Genomic DNA, 16,424 nt, shown 5'->3' on the forward strand with positions numbered 1-16,424 from the left:
GTCACTTTTCCAGTCCTGTGTTTTCATTCAACAAGGTCATACATGCTAAGAGTTATAATCCTCGCTAACTTTCACTGTACAAAGCAAATCCCCGAAAGATGGAATATGTATGTGGTCTGCAACCTGTGACTCTCTAGTTGCTTTGGACTACCACTCTCATGATCGCGCACCATTGACTATGCTGGTTAGGGTCAATGGAAAATGTAACACAAAACACCTGCAGGGCCAAAGGTTGCAAACCCATGGTATGGTGTAAACACTTGTTAAATGTGGAATCGGGCTTTGCAAGAATATTGCAGAGATAGAGATAACAAGTCCAAAAGATCCATGGCAGCCCAGCAACAACCAATGCTTCCCCCATTAACATGTAAACACAAACCATCAGGTAATCATCACAAGGTTTAACAGCCCATCAAACGGAGCATCTAAACAACACTTTTCCGCTCCCATTTAGATTTGTGAAAATAGCCAGACTGCCTTAGAATGCTTTTGGGGGTGGGGGTCCAAAACGAACACCAATGTATGGGCCAGGAGATTGTCTGGTGGGTATTTCAGGCTTGTAAGGAGGTCAGGATCAATACCATGGTGTACTTGCATCCATGAAACATGTGCATAAAAGAACTGATGTGAAAGATAAAAGCAGCGACTTCCTTGCCTGCCATGGGCCAAAGCATCAAGGAACATGTGAATCTTAAGCACTCGGAGAAATCCCATAAATAGTTTTCAAGACCAAAATGGAAAGAGCATTCTGGAAGATAGCGCCTTAAGAGTAGACCTCCCCATCTAGTTCAGTGGCTGACTAGGAGGCCAGGGAGGCCAACCTTTGGTATCTGGATGGCCAACGAGAGAGGAAAAGATTGGCAAAGGAAGTCTGGTGCTCTTCTGTGTAATGGTGTAAGGGCATCGCTGTGAGTTTTGAATTGTGATCGTCCCCAAAATGAATAAAATGCAAGGTCAGATATGCACTATCCAAGTATGATGTTGTAATACAACGAAGTTTGATGGAAACGTTTGCTGGTGTAAGTGACAGGTGACAATGGCCAGTACCAAGCCTATTCTGTGTGGTTTTGTCACTGGATGTAGGACTTGTCTCACGTTGTATAGGTGATGGAAGACTGCCTTTGTGAAAGTTGGGTTTATGGGTACAGATCAGTTGAGCAACAGTCAGTACAGCAAGTTTAATCACTTGCTGTGTGGGAAGGTTTGGAGAGCACATGCTGTTGGCCAGTTGAAGAGTGGGCTGAAGGATCTCTGGATCAGACTTGGAGAATGTTGCCCTTGGACAGACCAAGGCACAATTTGGTTCATCCAACTTTGCCAGAAGGTCAGCCAGCCTTCTATCCATTGTTATTAGATAACATGTTTAAGGCGTTTTAGATGTAGCCGAGTTTTATGTGGTAACACATGTAGAAATATTTTAGCATGGGAAATCATTTCAATGGTAACAAGAATCAGACATAGTGCAGCTCCTTCCACGACTCCCAAGATGATGTTTGCTGTAAGCAAGAAGAGGTTCTCATGTGATTTAAAGAATGTAGTTGTCAAAGAAGGATCAAATCTAGTGAATACCATACCTTGGAATCTCATTTACCAGAGCTGGTGAAAGGGTATTTTAAGGCGATGGTTTCAAGGGCACTTAAAAATTAACATTTTTTCTCCTCTGAACTTCCAAAAACACAATTCTCTCTGATATATTGCAGTTAAAAATGAAGGCTTGACAGATTTTCAATGAAAAATAGCCCCTTAACGCAGATCTGAAAAGTAAGTAGGCATCTCTGGGTAGTGAGTCTGCCAAAACTCACTGAGAAATACCCCTTAATGCTGCCAAAGCCCAATTACCCCAAGCTTTTGGGAAAACCAACATTTTTATTTGTCTGGCAGGTATTGTTGAAATAATCAGGTTTTTAATGCTTTGCAGAAGTGGAGGATGGTGGGGCATTTCGAGCCTCTATCGGGATTGAATTCCAAAGATCGGGGTGTAGGCGAAGGACTGTTTGTGAGCATTCTATTTACAGGCCATCTTAGACTCCAACCTTTCAATGGTTTTTCTTAGTGAGGAGTGAGAGCCTCAAAAAAGGTGTTGAGTTTAGCCACCAAGTATGGCATTCCATTCAACACTGCTTAGTAAGTGATACAGGATTTATTTATGATGATCCTTTCGGGTAGCGGGGGCCAGTAAAGCTTGTACAGTGTAGAAGAGAAACATCTAATTTGGGAGCACCTGTTATGAGGCGGGTTGCAGTGTGGTGGGCTCGGTCTTGGTTCAAATTAAGGTGGGGTATTGCCAGGCACACAACATCATTGAGCAAATCAGGCTCCAACTCCTCCCCTGAAATGTGAGCTGAGGGGCGGGGCTTTCGTGTAAGGCCTTTGTTAACAGCAAAGCCGTTTAACTTAGGTCTCCTGTTCAGTCAGGCCACAGCTCTGTTGGTCAGCCCGGGGGATGAGGGGTTTAAGAGGGGGCTAGAGTCCGATCTGCTCAATGGGGTTGCACGACTGGTTAGGAGCACACAGGTTCTGCTAACTAACACCTCAGACACAGCTGAAAGCAACATTTCCTTAAAAACAGTGAAATTTGTTTTACCTATGAGCTTCAATTATGTGCGTGTGCCATGCTTTACTTCACTGTAGAAGAGTCCTTCAGAACACAGCACTTTAAACACCAATACAGAACTTTCTTGACACAGGATGCAGCGCTGACTCTACTTGAACCACCTTATCCGTGACTAAGCAGATCAGCGCCATCTCAGCCGCCTCAGCACACACTATCAAACTCATAAATGCTATAAAGCCATACCTCTCCAAACCGAACTGTCTATCTATAGCCAGGGCTACCATCGGCGCCAAATTGGACTATTGTAATGCCCTCCTAGCAGGTACTTCTGCCAAAAACATAAACCAACTCCAAATCACACAGACCCAATGCACTAAGAGCTGCACTCAGCATCCCAAAAAGAGACCACATTACCCATGCCAGAAAGGCAGCTCACCCACAAATGCCTCTCTCTCACAGCACCCTCATACCTATCTCAGACCATAGCCAAATCCTCCTTTACACGACCAGCCAGGACTCGCTACACCAACCTACTACACACTCCTCACATCAACAAAGCCAAAGCTGGAGGGCTAAGCTTCCCTTACATAGCCGCCAGGCTATGGAACTCTTTACCCACAGACATCAGAGCAGGAAATTCCCTCCTTGGCTTCCAAAAAAAACCTCAAAACCACTCTATTCAACTAACCCTCTACTTATTGCTCTCCTCTATACTGGCACTGAAAACTATAATATGCTAATGTCAATGTTTAACTGTAACTAAGAAAATGTCTGTAACCAGGGCCACAATGCCTCCGGGCCGCTGTGCGCTCAACAAATGCGAATAAATAAATAAATAAATTCGTTCAAGGTGTGGTTTTGCAATCTAATGTAAGCTGTGTATGGAAATTAAAGGCATTGTGACGTGCATCAGGAGTGACGGTACTGACAGGCGGGTGCAGGTCAAAAGCACCCGAGTCTTGAGTGATGAACTTCTTAAATGGGTTTGGGGATATGTTATAAAATGCAGAGAAAAAGAGGACTGATCCCTTGAAGTGCTTGGTGGAGACCTGATTACGTAAATAATTTCATTGTTCGCACCTGCATTCACAAGAATACATTTTTAGGCAATTTAAATCGTGATGTAAGGTTAGTACTTGGAAGCCAGGGGAGTGATTGGAAGGGTAGGGGTGGGGGGGAGGAAGGGGGAGGACAGGCGGCAGCTCCTTCTCACAGCAGTCCTTAAGTTGGTGCTTTCACACTTAAAGGGGAGAGTTAACTGCTTGTAAGATTGAAGATGCACTACAATAGTCTCTTTAGAATGCGTAAAGAAGGTATATGCCCCTACACAAGTAGGTTTGCCCCGTCTCCCAGTCTCTGAAGAGCGCCTCTACCAACATTTGAAGGATTAGCACCACCTAACTTTTAGCCTAGGTGCACCTCTAGATGTGCGCGCTTGAATATTGTTAGGCAGAGAGGCTGGGGAAGCCTTTCCCGAAATTGGCGGTGTTAATGTTTTACTATTTTTGTGCCGAAAAATGTACTTGAACAAACGCAATAAAACTTTTAATCTGCAACTTTAAAGAAAGGCGTCCATCACTCTCTGCATGTTGTGCTTTCAAATGTACTATTTGACTGTTGCTTCCTACACCAGGCCTTGGAGTAGAACAGTGGGGGAGGAGCTCCGTTTCTGAAGTGGCCCCTCCCTTCACCAGTTAGCCGCCCCCCCCATATGTAGGTTTCATTGTGCCCCTGGGTATTGATTGTAAATTAAATGGCAACGTAGCTCATTTGCAGCTGCAATAAAGCCATTAACTTGCAGAAGACTGCTAGGAAATAAAAACAACAGGCCCCATAAAGCACACGTGTTAATTTTACTGCTTGATGGGGCTAGCCTAGCTGAAAGAGATTTCAGGAAAATATGTTTTGAGTGGGGGGCAGCAGGTAGTTGGTGGAAATGCCCATAGGGATTAACATTGTATGTGCAGTCAACTGGTGAGTAAATAACCAAACACCAGCAAGAAGCTGTGTGTCGCTCCTCCCCGTCTCCCTCTTAGCTGTACTACAATGCAACAATTTCAGCATATAGGTGGGTGCTTAAGCACCACCCAAAAGGCAAAACTAAAAAGTAGCAGGAAGTGAAGTGAATCCAAATTGACAAATGTAATGCAGCATCGCTGGCAGTCCTGCAGTAGATGAATAGATAAGGGACTGCAATATGGTTTGACAATGTACACAAATACCAAAAGAGGATGCGATAAAAAAAAAGACAGAGGACACAAACTGCCAGTAAAGAAAAACAATCCCTGGTGGAATTTTCTGTTGACCACTCAAAGTTTCTTCGGTATTCAGGTGATGGACAATTTCCTTTTAAGAAACATCTAAACTGTTCTGAAGAAAATTCCACGACCACCTTGGAACTAGCTATTGCCATGTAATGGAGTGGATTGGTTTCAGTTGCTATGTTTTTTACCTGCAGAATTCATCTGGTAGTTACCGTCACACAATATTTATGAACAAAAAGACATTCATCAACTCATTTCAGTAGAAACCATGAGCGACTGATCACTGTATTTTCCAGCAAGTGCTGAATCATAAGAAATTGAGACTAAACTAAAACGTGAGGTGCCCATAGCTCCTTTCCCCTGAATAGATGCAAAAGGCTATGGGTTATTTACTCTAGTCACTGTTCTAATGCAAACAGATTTCAGGTAAATGTTCAGACCGATTTATCCTTTACTTCAATGGTCTTCAAACTTATTGGTTGGCCCAATGGATTTGGTGGTGGGGCAATTAGGCTCCTTTAAAAAGGGAGGAGGGTGATTGTTTTGTATACAAAATAAAAGCAATTCTAGGTGCAGCCTTCCCCAACTCGTTACTCCAATGGGGCTTAGTACAATGTTTGGAAACCACTGCTTCACACATACCTCTGTCCTGGACTTCAAGAAAACTTTGTATAAATTAGTGTTCTTTTAACTGTCGGGGGGGGGGGGGGGGGGGGGTCATTACAGCAGGTGATGTGAATTGATTGCAAAACGTTACAAAGAGGTCCATCTGCTGTGAAGCCAAACCGGGGCGTTCACACCACAGGGGGCAATCTGTTGCACACCTTGAAAGGCCTCTGTTAATGAAGAGTTCCTGCAACCCCCTCAGTGGTGACAGACGGCCCAGTTAATTATCAGCCCACACATAGATGTGAATTGAGTCTCTGGTGTCAGCGCTGTGGCAAGAGGAAGAAAAGCTGGCCATGTTATTTTTTCTTTCTTTCTCCAAAGGCTCTCAAAGCGAATGCAGCATAACAAGGCCACACTGAACGAAATCTCTTCACATGAATAGTTGCTTATAGGTAACCGAGATTTTACACTTAAGAAAATTAGGTATGAACAAGAAGCATTCCTTCGAAACATGGAGCCCCTTAAGCTTTCTCTTAAAACTTCCATTCAGCAACGGCAGTTTGAGCATTAAATAGTACGTTTTTCAACAAGAGAAAAAACAAGCAATTCCACACGTATGGTTCCTTAACCTGTCCAAGTAAAATACCCGTCACTAGTCTCTGCACATATAAAGCATCATCTCCTTCGTAATATTACATTTTTTTTTAAAAACGAATTGTATTTTTGTTTTTCTCAAGCAGAATTCCACCAACTACTTTATCCAGTCAGTAACATAGCATAACACATTACATATTCCGCGCGGAAGGGAGGTCTGGATGCTTTTAACAAACGCAACCAACATGCTCATGCCCAATTGAGCAAAAACACCAACTCTGCCAAGCTAGCTGTCGCCCCAAATTCAGCAGGGCGCTTTCGGTAAGCAGCTCTACGCAAACGAATACGCGAATTAATGACAATGAGCGATTAATAGCCGTTGACTTTCCACTACTGCCGAACTTATTTTCAACCCTCTGGGGACACTCTTCACTCACGCCTCGCAGGACCGTGCGAATTCTCACCAGCAGCCCCGAAGCACATTCCTGTTTGTACATGCCTGACAGGCGAAAACATACTTACAGATTCCTGGGGCAAAGTAAAGGTTTTCTCCATGTACAGAACGTCGGTGGGAAACGCCTCCTTCATGTTGCGGAAATGGCGCGCTTTTACCTTTCCTCGGCTGTCCCGTAGCTGTACCTGCCCTGCTGCTGCGCCCCCACACACACACACAACTGTAGACCTGCCGTCTGGTGCGCCGACACCACCTCTCAGGTCCTCCTCCCCTCTCTAAGCACTCCCCGCCCAGACTAAATATTGGCTCTCCGGCTTCCCACTCAAAACGCTTTTTTAAAGGTTCGTTGGCATCTGCAGAATGACAATGAAATGTCTGTGGAGTGAACAGATTTGGGCATACGACTTGAATGGTGCTGTATATTTTCAGTCAAGCTAGGCTCATGGAATATGATATACCGAGAAAACCCCACTACATTCAATAGAACACTAAACCCGAACACGCGTGCAGTCCTTCAGTTCAAATAAGCAAACAGACATTACAAATCAACAGACACATCGAAATTAACCCTTCACTCCCTCTATGCTCTGCAGCTCTTTTTCTAAATAATTCACCCCAAAATCAAAGTGCTGTAATTAAAACTGCATGCCTATTGGGACGACTGTTCGACCAAACTATTTTGCAGGAGTTAAAATTATCATATGGAAATGGGCAGTACATTTATTTTTGTGCATATTACTTTATTAGAAATACTTTTTACAAATTACACTAAAGGGGAAGCGCCTGTACTCCTACAATCTTCAATTTTGTCAATTTAGTTGGTGAAATCATTCCAGTCCTGCAGTCTCAAAAACGTAGACTCCTAGTCCTCTTTCCTCTCATCTCAATCGAGGGGCACCTTGGTGACTTAGTGTTTATGGTCAGACTTCCTTTTGTAGGTTAAGACAGTCTCCAATAAAGTCAATCATGGAAAAAGGGCGGCCTACCCGCTCACCTCTTAAAGCCATTGTCCACCATTCATCCGCAGATAAGGATTCTTCGTTTTTAATAACGTTTGCCAGATGTTTTGTTCTCAGTTCTGATTTTGCCTCACAGACCGCCACAAGATGTTGTAGGGATTCCCGAAATCTCACCTGCCCACAGAATCTACACGGTGAAGCTGCTATGCAGTCTTTTGACCTGGCCACCACTATCTCCATGGTTGGCAAGAGATTAAATCTGATTCTCATCAGTTGGGCTCTGTAGGCCTGGTCCGTAAATTTCATTAGATAACTCTGTGGCTGGCAGTAAGGTTCCGCCTCAAACCTTAACTGCTTTAACAGTTTGTACTTGTTCCCTTCCTCCCCAGTTATTATCCAATCATGTTCCCAAAGTTTGTTCTTGGTTTCATTAGGTTTGGACAGTAGTTATTCCTCCAAGGTCTCAATTGTGGTTAATAGATTTCTGCAGAATTCCAACCATGATGAGCCTAAGATGTTATCACTTTTTGCTATTTCAACTTGTATCGATTGAAACCAAACAGCCGGGTTTGCTAATATAAATTACCAGTAAAAACGTAGAGGTTTCCAATCCATTGCTGCCTTCAATGATATTAAGCCGTTATTGTCTTACGATTTGTATAGGAATTGATTTTGGCAAGCCCAGTACTTGTTTCCAAAATGTCCTTTCTAGTAGCGGCCACAGGTTGGGGTGGACAGTCACCAGTGTCTCTCCTTCGTATGTTACTATGGGTACAACCGTGGCTATGTAGAAGTCGATTACTGGTTAAAGAGAGAAAGCACAGCATCTTTTCTTTAAAATCTTTGCTTGATTAGCCAGTAGATCTACTTTTCTTGTCACAGCAGCTATGATGTCCTTCTCTCCTTGATTCCCTGAAATCGACAAACCCAGATATTTCAAGTGTTGCACGCAATCCAATTTTGCCCCACCTATTTGCAAGCTGAACAATCTCCTTCCTTTGCTATGCGCTTGAATTTGCATCATCTTAGTTTTACCTCTGTTAATCGAGAGGTTGTTCAGCATTGTGTATTCTTCCAAGCGTTTCAATTGCATCTGTAGCCCAATGTGGGTTCTGTCCACCAAAAGAAGTTTGTCAGCATAAAGAAGGTGCGTTATCTCGTGATCCCCTATTTTCAGATGGAAGCACCTGCAATCTTTCATAAATGCTGCTAGGTCTGATATATACAGGTTGTATAAATAGGGCCCAAGTGGGCAGCCCTGTTTTACTCACCTACCCGTTTTGATTTTGTCCGTTAGGGTTCCTTCCATATTTAGTCTTATTCTGACTGCAGCGTCTGTGTGTACAGTTCTTATCTGGCTATCCGGTCTGGAGGGCAGTTTCATTTTGTTAACTTTGCCCACAGCAGTTCTTGACTTACGCTGTCAAGGCTTTTGCAAAGTCAATGAATGCCAAATAGCATTTACTCTTTGATTTTAGCATTTTGTTTTTCAAGAGAGCAAGGAGAACCAATTGCTGAAAGGTCGCAAGGCCTTTGGTGAAATGGGTCTTGATGGCCCGAGTCTTTTGCCCATGTTTTAGTCTCTGCAGGAGAAGAGTTGCGCAAATCTTTCCCAGGACGTCAAGTAACACAATGGGCCTGTAGTTACCTGGATCAGCACGGCCACCAATCTTAAATATCAGCACCACTATTGCTTCCTTCAAGGACTCAGTTATGGATCCTGATGGGAGGACTGATTTCCAGATTGAATCCAGTAGGCTGTCCATTCTTTTGAATATTCTTTTAACATTGCATTGGAGAGGCAGTTCGGGCCCGGGGCACGGGAATCTTTCGCTTTCGTGATTAGAGCAACTAAGTCCTCCTGGTTATAGTTTAATGTTCAGGGCACCTGCTTGCATGAAGTTGTTAGTTCTCCTTCTGGTGTTGCATAGAGGCCCTCAAAAAACGATGACCAGTTTTTTTCTGAGACTCCATTTAATAAAGCATGGTGTTGGTTGCCAACAGTATAGTTTATAATTGCCCACATTTCGCTTACATTATTTTTCTTTTTTAGGGCCTCCAACATCGTCTGGGCCTCTTTATAGTCAGTTCCCGTTTGTTAACTTTCACCCAATTTTTGGAGGTGTTTTTCAGGGAAGCACCCTTCTTTGTATCCAACAACTTGGCTTGGCTCTTAAGGATTTTTAATCCCCGTCTCAATGCACATTTTTTCTTTGCCACCTCCTCGTTGTAGACGTGTCTGTGTATTGTTTGATGACACTTACCGGCGTACATTAGATTTTGATAGTGTACAAGTAAGAGATGAAAGTCGATAACCTTCGTGCCTTGTTTTTGCCGGTTTTTGGCCATTGTGCTAACATCTTGTTTGCACAGTCTAAGCCTTGTCCCATTTGCCTCTACCAACACTTTGCAATGGTGTTCTTATGGGTAGTAAATGGTCTCAAGCTCTGAAGAGGCTGTGGTCACTTTGCATTATCTCCAGTGATTCATTTTCCTTACCATGCTTCTGGAAATAAAGATGTAATCAATAACTGAAGACCAGGATCCTGAATCCCATGTGGGTTTATACGTCTTACCCTTTTCAAACACTCTGTTTAACATATGCATGTCTCTTGATTTCATCAGAACCACCCAGTGACCGCCTCTTTTGTTTCGTTGTGACGTGCCGGGTTTACAAGTTTTATCAACCTCCAGCTGCCCCTCCACACAGGTCAGATTTAAATCCTAGCAGAGAATGATCTGGCCGTTATCATAGTTGTATGACTCATCGATGGCCATTAGAACTTATTGCAACATTTGGTTCTCCTCACATGATTTCGGGTTCCAATATATGTTGATTAAAACTAGGAATCTTGGTTCTATCTGGGGATAATTTTGATTCGGGGCCCATTGTTTTAAAATAGTCAGCTGCAGATACGGACCATGGTTTAATGGGCTAAGAGGTTCAAAAACCGAACTGTTTTTTTTACCAATGTCAACAAACCCACAGCAGGGTGGACCTTTTTTGATTTAATAGCTGAGTTTATGAAAGAAACAAATCCATCCAGAAAAAGAATTTCTTGAGAGCCAAGTTTCCTGAAGACATATGAAATCCACATTGGTCCAATTAGTATCACTTACATTTAACAAGAGGGAGAAGGCTCTCATGTATCAAGACAATAGAGATTGAGCGGGTTTGTCCATCCCGCTCTTCCGCTCACTGCTAAAATGTGTTTCCTGTAGCTTTTAGGACTCGGGTTGGCGAATTGCAATCCTCTTTTGACACCAGTCTGCAGTTACGATTCTCTTTTGTCTTTCAATTCTCAGCACCAGGGTTTATTTCTCTCTTGGGGGTAAAAGTAATCCCAAACCGGGCCTTTTAGCGGTCTTTCTTCTCGCAAAGAGGGAGAAGGACTTCGTATCTCCATAATGTCCTGTATAATTTCCCGGATGGTCATCTGCTGCCTCTTTGGCGATCTAGTTTGGCCGCTATTGATCGCTGAAACATTCTCTTGTGTGGTAGGCTCACTCAAGATAGTTGCGTCGAGGCCAAGAGATAGAAAATTGGCAGAAGCCTCCAGCAGCATGTCTTTAATAATTCAGGAGCGAAGATGTAAAAATAACTTGTTCGTTCGGTTTTCATTAGGGAATTCCACAATACGGATATCGTCATGTACAATTTGTCTCAAGTTTGAAATACAATGACATAGTTTCATGAAGTTGTTCCTTTTCAGGATACACTCCTGCGCTTTATCCAGAACCCTTTCTAGCCTAATGCAGCAGGCCTAGTCCCTCAGGGGTTTCTGATTATGTGTTTGTTTCCTGTCCAAGACGTCTGCTTTTTGGTATCGGTTTCTGTCCATTCTGTCGGCGGATTGCGATTTTAAAAAACTTGCCGGTTTTAAGCTGGGGTCCTCCACCGTTTCCCTTGGCGCACCCACTCCACGGTGCAATCTCTGCTGTTTTTTGGATTAGCCTCTCCAATGGATTCTGAGTTGACTTAGCGTCCTTTTCAGGGTTTCCAGTGTGCAGTTCAAATCCTGTTTCAGTAGAGTGGGTCAGCGTTACAAGTTCCCTTCTTTCTGCAAGCGTTTGAAAAGGGCTATTCCTCTTTGGAGCAGGCTGTATTGCGTGGATAAGAACTTCTAAATTCGACTCTCTACTTAGATGGGGAGCCATTTGAACTTCAATCAGGGCTTCCATGCCCTAGTCAGTCGAATGTGAAGAAATTAGTAATTGAAAGCTGCTCTTCCTCTCGCCAGACAACCAGCGCTATGTTCTTACTAACATTGTTGCGTTCCGGCCTTTCTTCCGAGCTCTCAATAGCCTAGTCATCTGTATGCATGATTTTCATGACAGGCCCTGCAGGATCAGGTTGTGTGAATGGAATTTTCTTCTTAGTCCTCATTTGTTTTTCTGATCTACTCTCGATCCCTTTTTGCACATGTTTCCTAGACATTCCCGGGTAGGAGCAGCTTTTTTTCCCTTGGCCTTTCTCCTCCAGGCTGGTGTTCGGTTTAACGAATAGTGAGAAGGTATTTGGCCGACTCTGGATTTGGTGCTGGCAGCAGCTAGCTATCTGATTTCGGGGGACCCCATAAGATTTGTGATGCACCGTAGAAGGCTCCCGTTGGGTGGCTTCCTGAATCTCTGCACCTTTCCGAGATGAATGTTCCTTATCATCTAATGGCCGATTGCTCAGTTCAGGAGCATTTTTAACAAAGGCTGCTGACTGTAAATCTAGCCCCACCCTCGGTAACTCTCATTCGTCTGGTTGCTCAAATAACCGTTGAGGTCTCTATTTGAAGTTGATGTGGATCGAGAGCAGGCATTGATAGTCTAGTCCATACCTTTACCTTGGCGTGCAACTCATTCTTGTTTGGTGCCTGCTACCAAAACGCCTTCTACGAAAATCAGCTTAGAGTGCAGCGTTGGTAACAGTTTTGTGTGGTCGCTCAGAGCTTCGTTTAGAACCTCGCAAAGTTTGGTAAATGGGGCCATACCTATAGTTATCACCGACATTTGCGCCAGAAGATCGCTGTTCCCTTTGTCTGATGACTACTTGCTTTTCTCGCCCCCCCTGGCGGCTGTATGAGCAGACCAGCACTCGTGGAAATCCCTGTGATATTTGTTTGTGTATCGGTGGAGCTAGGCACAACCATCGAGGTTACTCTGTTCTGCTCATCGTCCCTGTTCGCTCTGGGCCAGTCTCACGAAGAATTCCCCCATCATGTTTATTCCTATTTCTGGGGGACTGACACGCCCACCGAGGCTAGTCTGTTCTGCTCAGCATGTCTGTTCACACCATGAGTTCTCTGACATCTTGACTGATCACTGCCACTATGTTGCCATACCTCCTGCTTTCTGGCACAGCAAAGACCTTTGTTTAGATTTCTACCATTTTGTCGGTCAAGCCCTCGTGGAAGTACTTGTTTCCTGATGTTCCACATAGGCTAGCGGCCTAGGTAGACCAGTTTGATCTAAAAGGACCGGAGCCCTTTATGGCTGCAAGGTGGGTACAATGTAATGGGATCACCCCATATCATTGGGGTCTGGGTCACAGCTATCAGATAGAGGTGATGCAGTGAGAGTCTCTGTCTCTTCTGTGCAGGAGCTTTCACTGTCTCCCCAAGGGCTAGTAGAACTCTATCCCTCAGTGGGGACCAGATCCGCCAGCCCATCTAGTATTTTACCATCAGTTGGGTCTTTCTCTGTACCCCAATTTCTTTCAAAGTCCCAAACAGATGAAGAAGGGGTTTTGGGTGGGGAAAACATTTGTCGGCAGATAACCTTTTAGCTGCTACTTGGGTCGGAGGCTGTCTTCGTGGGGGCACTTAAAATTATCCTTTCTCCCAATTGCACTATCAGGACCGTAACGCAGTCCGGGATACTCATAGTCTTCCTGTTTGTAGCAGGAAAATAGGCTACCTCTATAGGCTGGCAGCAATGCGCATCCTCTTCACCCCTGGCCCCAAGTGCCTGGGCTCTATGATCCAAGTCTGTGGTCTTCTTTGGGGAAGGAGGCCTCGGCCTGGGACCCAGAGTATTCGTTGTATCGGCAGAGTGTGCACAGGCAGAAGGTTCCAAACTTTTTTGCATCACTCCCACTCACCGGCTTTCCACTGGTAGCCTCTCAGCCTCCCTATCAGCTAGAATGGAGGACACGGGGTGGCCTGGGGGGTGGTCAGCTTCTCCTCAGCCAGAAAAACATTCGATGGCGTGATGCTTGTAATAGTCGGTTCAGGAGCCAGACTCTTTTCCGATACCGCAACAGCCTCTGAAAACACGTTCTGCACTTTCTCATCACATCCAATAGGCAGCAGGCTTATGGGAGAACAGCTGAGAGAGGCTTGCTGGAGGGGAACATTTGACTGTAACGTATTAGGCAGCTCTCCTGAGATATATTCCCCTTGACCCTCAACGGGTAATCTCTCAGCAGCGCTCAAGTTTTATGTAAAGTTCTTGGTTATAGCCAGTTGAGGGATGTTATTTGTTAACCCCTCTAGGCAGGGGAATCTCCCCGCCTCCAATCCAGCTAAGCAGACCAGCTCCAGAGTCTTGTTCCCTGGAGCTGGCAGCACCGCAGGGAATAGAAACGCTGGCACGGGGAGTCTCTAGAGGAGTGCATGGTATACGGTGCAGGTTTCAACTTACCTGCAACTTTCAGAGGCGACCGCGTTGGGCACGGCAAGGAGTGCACGTCCTGCAGCACTGGTAGGGATGAAGGCTTTACCAGGAAACATCTCAAAGGCGACAAGGCACCCACCCCATGCTTTGCGCTTCTGAGGGTTCTTGTCCACTCCTGCAATTCTTCTGTGTCTCTGGCCTCGCTGCGCGCCGGAATCTTCAAGCCTTTCATTACCAACGAGTCCTTTTCCATAGTCACTCGCCTGTCACCTTCTGTCGGCTGACTGGCGAGTGACTGGATTCTCCTGAAGCACCCCGCAACTGTCCCTCCCAGTTATAGATTCTCCATAATGTCCATAAAGCGGCAGCAGTAGCTTAGCAGAGGCAAAGGATAGCATTGCAGCAGCACAAGCACAAGAGTTCCACCCAAGTCCAAGTCTTTTCAGGAGTGACTGGACTCTCCTCAGGCGCTCCGCGACTATTCCTCCCAGTTATAGATTCAATCTTTTCGTAAAGCGGCGGCAGCAGCAGCTTAGCAGAGGGAAACGATAGCACTGCAGCAGCACAGCACATTAATATTTTGATATCATTAAAAAATAAAAGCGAAACCACCTAAGCTATCTTTAAACGAAAGGTGCACTTTGCATCAGTTATTCTAAATGTTCAAATGTTATGTTACTGTGCTTTGTACTGCGCCCAGGGCCAGCTAATGATGCACGGGCCAATTTCAAAATAACAAAGTTACTCACCGTAGTGACTACTTTACCCCTAGTCCGTCCCCTTTCATCCATACCTGTGGGGCATTCCGTCCATCGGGACGGGACCGGAGCACTTTTAAAGCATCCCCAAAAATATTTTTGTCCTTTTATTTTTATGCAGAGCCACCGCACGTGACCGTAGCCCCGCCATCCTGAGCTCCGCCTTCTCATTGCCCTTCAGTCCTTTTCTATCGCCAGATCCAAGACCATTTAGCAACAATAGAGGATACTTATTAGAGGAGACGGCGGGCGGGTGTATGGAGGAAAGGGGACTATGCACTAGGAGTAAGGTAGTCACTACGGTGAGTAACTTTGTCATACTCCAACGTCCCGTCCCCTTATCTCCATACTTGTGGGAGATTCCCAATCACTGATCAAAGGAAGAAAGGGTGGATGAAAATGCCCCTTATTGGAACAAATGCTTAAGAACTGCCTGGCCAAATTGGGCATCAACCCGGGAGCTCAGGTCAAGACAATAATGTCTGCAAAAACCCGAAGGATAGGCCCACGTAGCAGCCTTGGCTATGGACTCCCAAGGGACATATTTTTGGAAGGCAACAGCAGCCGCTTTACCACAGACCAAATGTGCATGAATGCCCTTTGGGTGCTGGAGGCCTTGAATTTTGTCGGCCTGGGAAATACATGAAGCTATCAACGAGAGATGCACGCTTTCGAGGCTGGTTTCCCTTTTGGGTCACCAAACGTAACAAAGAGTTGTGAAAAAAATCGAAGTTCTCTTGTTCTGTCGAGGTAAAACGTCAGAGCTCGCCCAACGTCTAGGTTGTGTAAAACCCTCTCGGCATTGGAGACCGGGTTCGGAAAGAAAACTGGTAAAGATATTGGGCCTCATTACACGTAGTGCGGTAAACCATGGTGCTACTAGCACCATGGTTCATGCCAGTAATTTACCAGTGCCGCCTTGGAGGAAAGGGGAATTACCGCCCTATTCCAAGTTTGGGAAGGCGTTAATTCCGCCTTCCTCCATTGCACTTGCCCATTCCCATTTTTGCCCCATAGGGCTCTATGGGAATGGGGAAGGCGCTAATTACGGTACCGCAAATTGCGGTACTGTAATTAGCACCCTGGTCCCTTTGCGGGTTGGTTTTTAACCCCTGCTAAAAAGCAGGCGTTAAAGTACCAACCCGCAAAGGGACCTCGTAGTAAGGCGGTAAGGGTTTATCGGTACCGGTGCCCTTACAGGTACCGGTAAACCCTTACCGCACTACGTGTAATTAGGCCCACTGACTGGTTTAAGTGGAATTCAGAAATAACTTTGGGAAGGAAAGAATGGTGAGTGCAACGCACAACCTTATCCTTGTGGAAAGTTAGGAACGGATGCTCGACAGAGAGAGCTTGAAACTTATTCCGCAATCAATAAGGCCACTTTCCAAGAAAAGTACTTGAGCTCGGTAGTGGCCATAGGTTCAAAAGGCGTATGACTTAAAGCAGTGAGAACCACATACAGATCACATTTGGAATGAGAGGCCTGACCCGGCGGAAAAAGATGAAGAAGACCTGCAAAATTTCTCTTGATGACTGGGTTTGCCAGTGAAAAAGAGCAACTGTCTGTGGACAGATAAGCCACACTGGTGGGTAGGTATGTACTGCATGATAAGACATGAGTGC

The 16,424-nt window shown here is 45.0% G+C and overlaps 1 protein-coding gene across 6 annotated transcripts in view; it reads right to left on the reverse strand.

The window, feature by feature from the left end:
- Positions 1 to 16,424, reverse strand: part of RGS12 (regulator of G protein signaling 12) — a 1,255,576-nt gene that overhangs the window by 799,218 nt on the left and 439,934 nt on the right. The window contains exon 1 of one of the 6 annotated variants that reach the window (XM_069632049.1): positions 6,544 to 6,707. The exons of the other annotated variants lie outside the window; for them this stretch is intronic. Coding sequence (XP_069488150.1) covers positions 6,544 to 6,609 — 66 coding nt within the window. The 5' untranslated portion in view covers positions 6,610 to 6,707. Of the gene's footprint in view, positions 1 to 6,543; positions 6,708 to 16,424 lie in introns of those variants that run through there. 6 annotated transcript variants of the gene reach the window in all.

The sequence above is a fragment of the Ambystoma mexicanum genome, chromosome 6q (assembly GCF_040938575.1).
Source record: "Ambystoma mexicanum isolate Mex_15411 chromosome 6q, UKY_AmexF1_1, whole genome shotgun sequence".
Lineage (NCBI taxonomy): Eukaryota > Metazoa > Chordata > Amphibia > Caudata > Ambystomatidae > Ambystoma > Ambystoma mexicanum.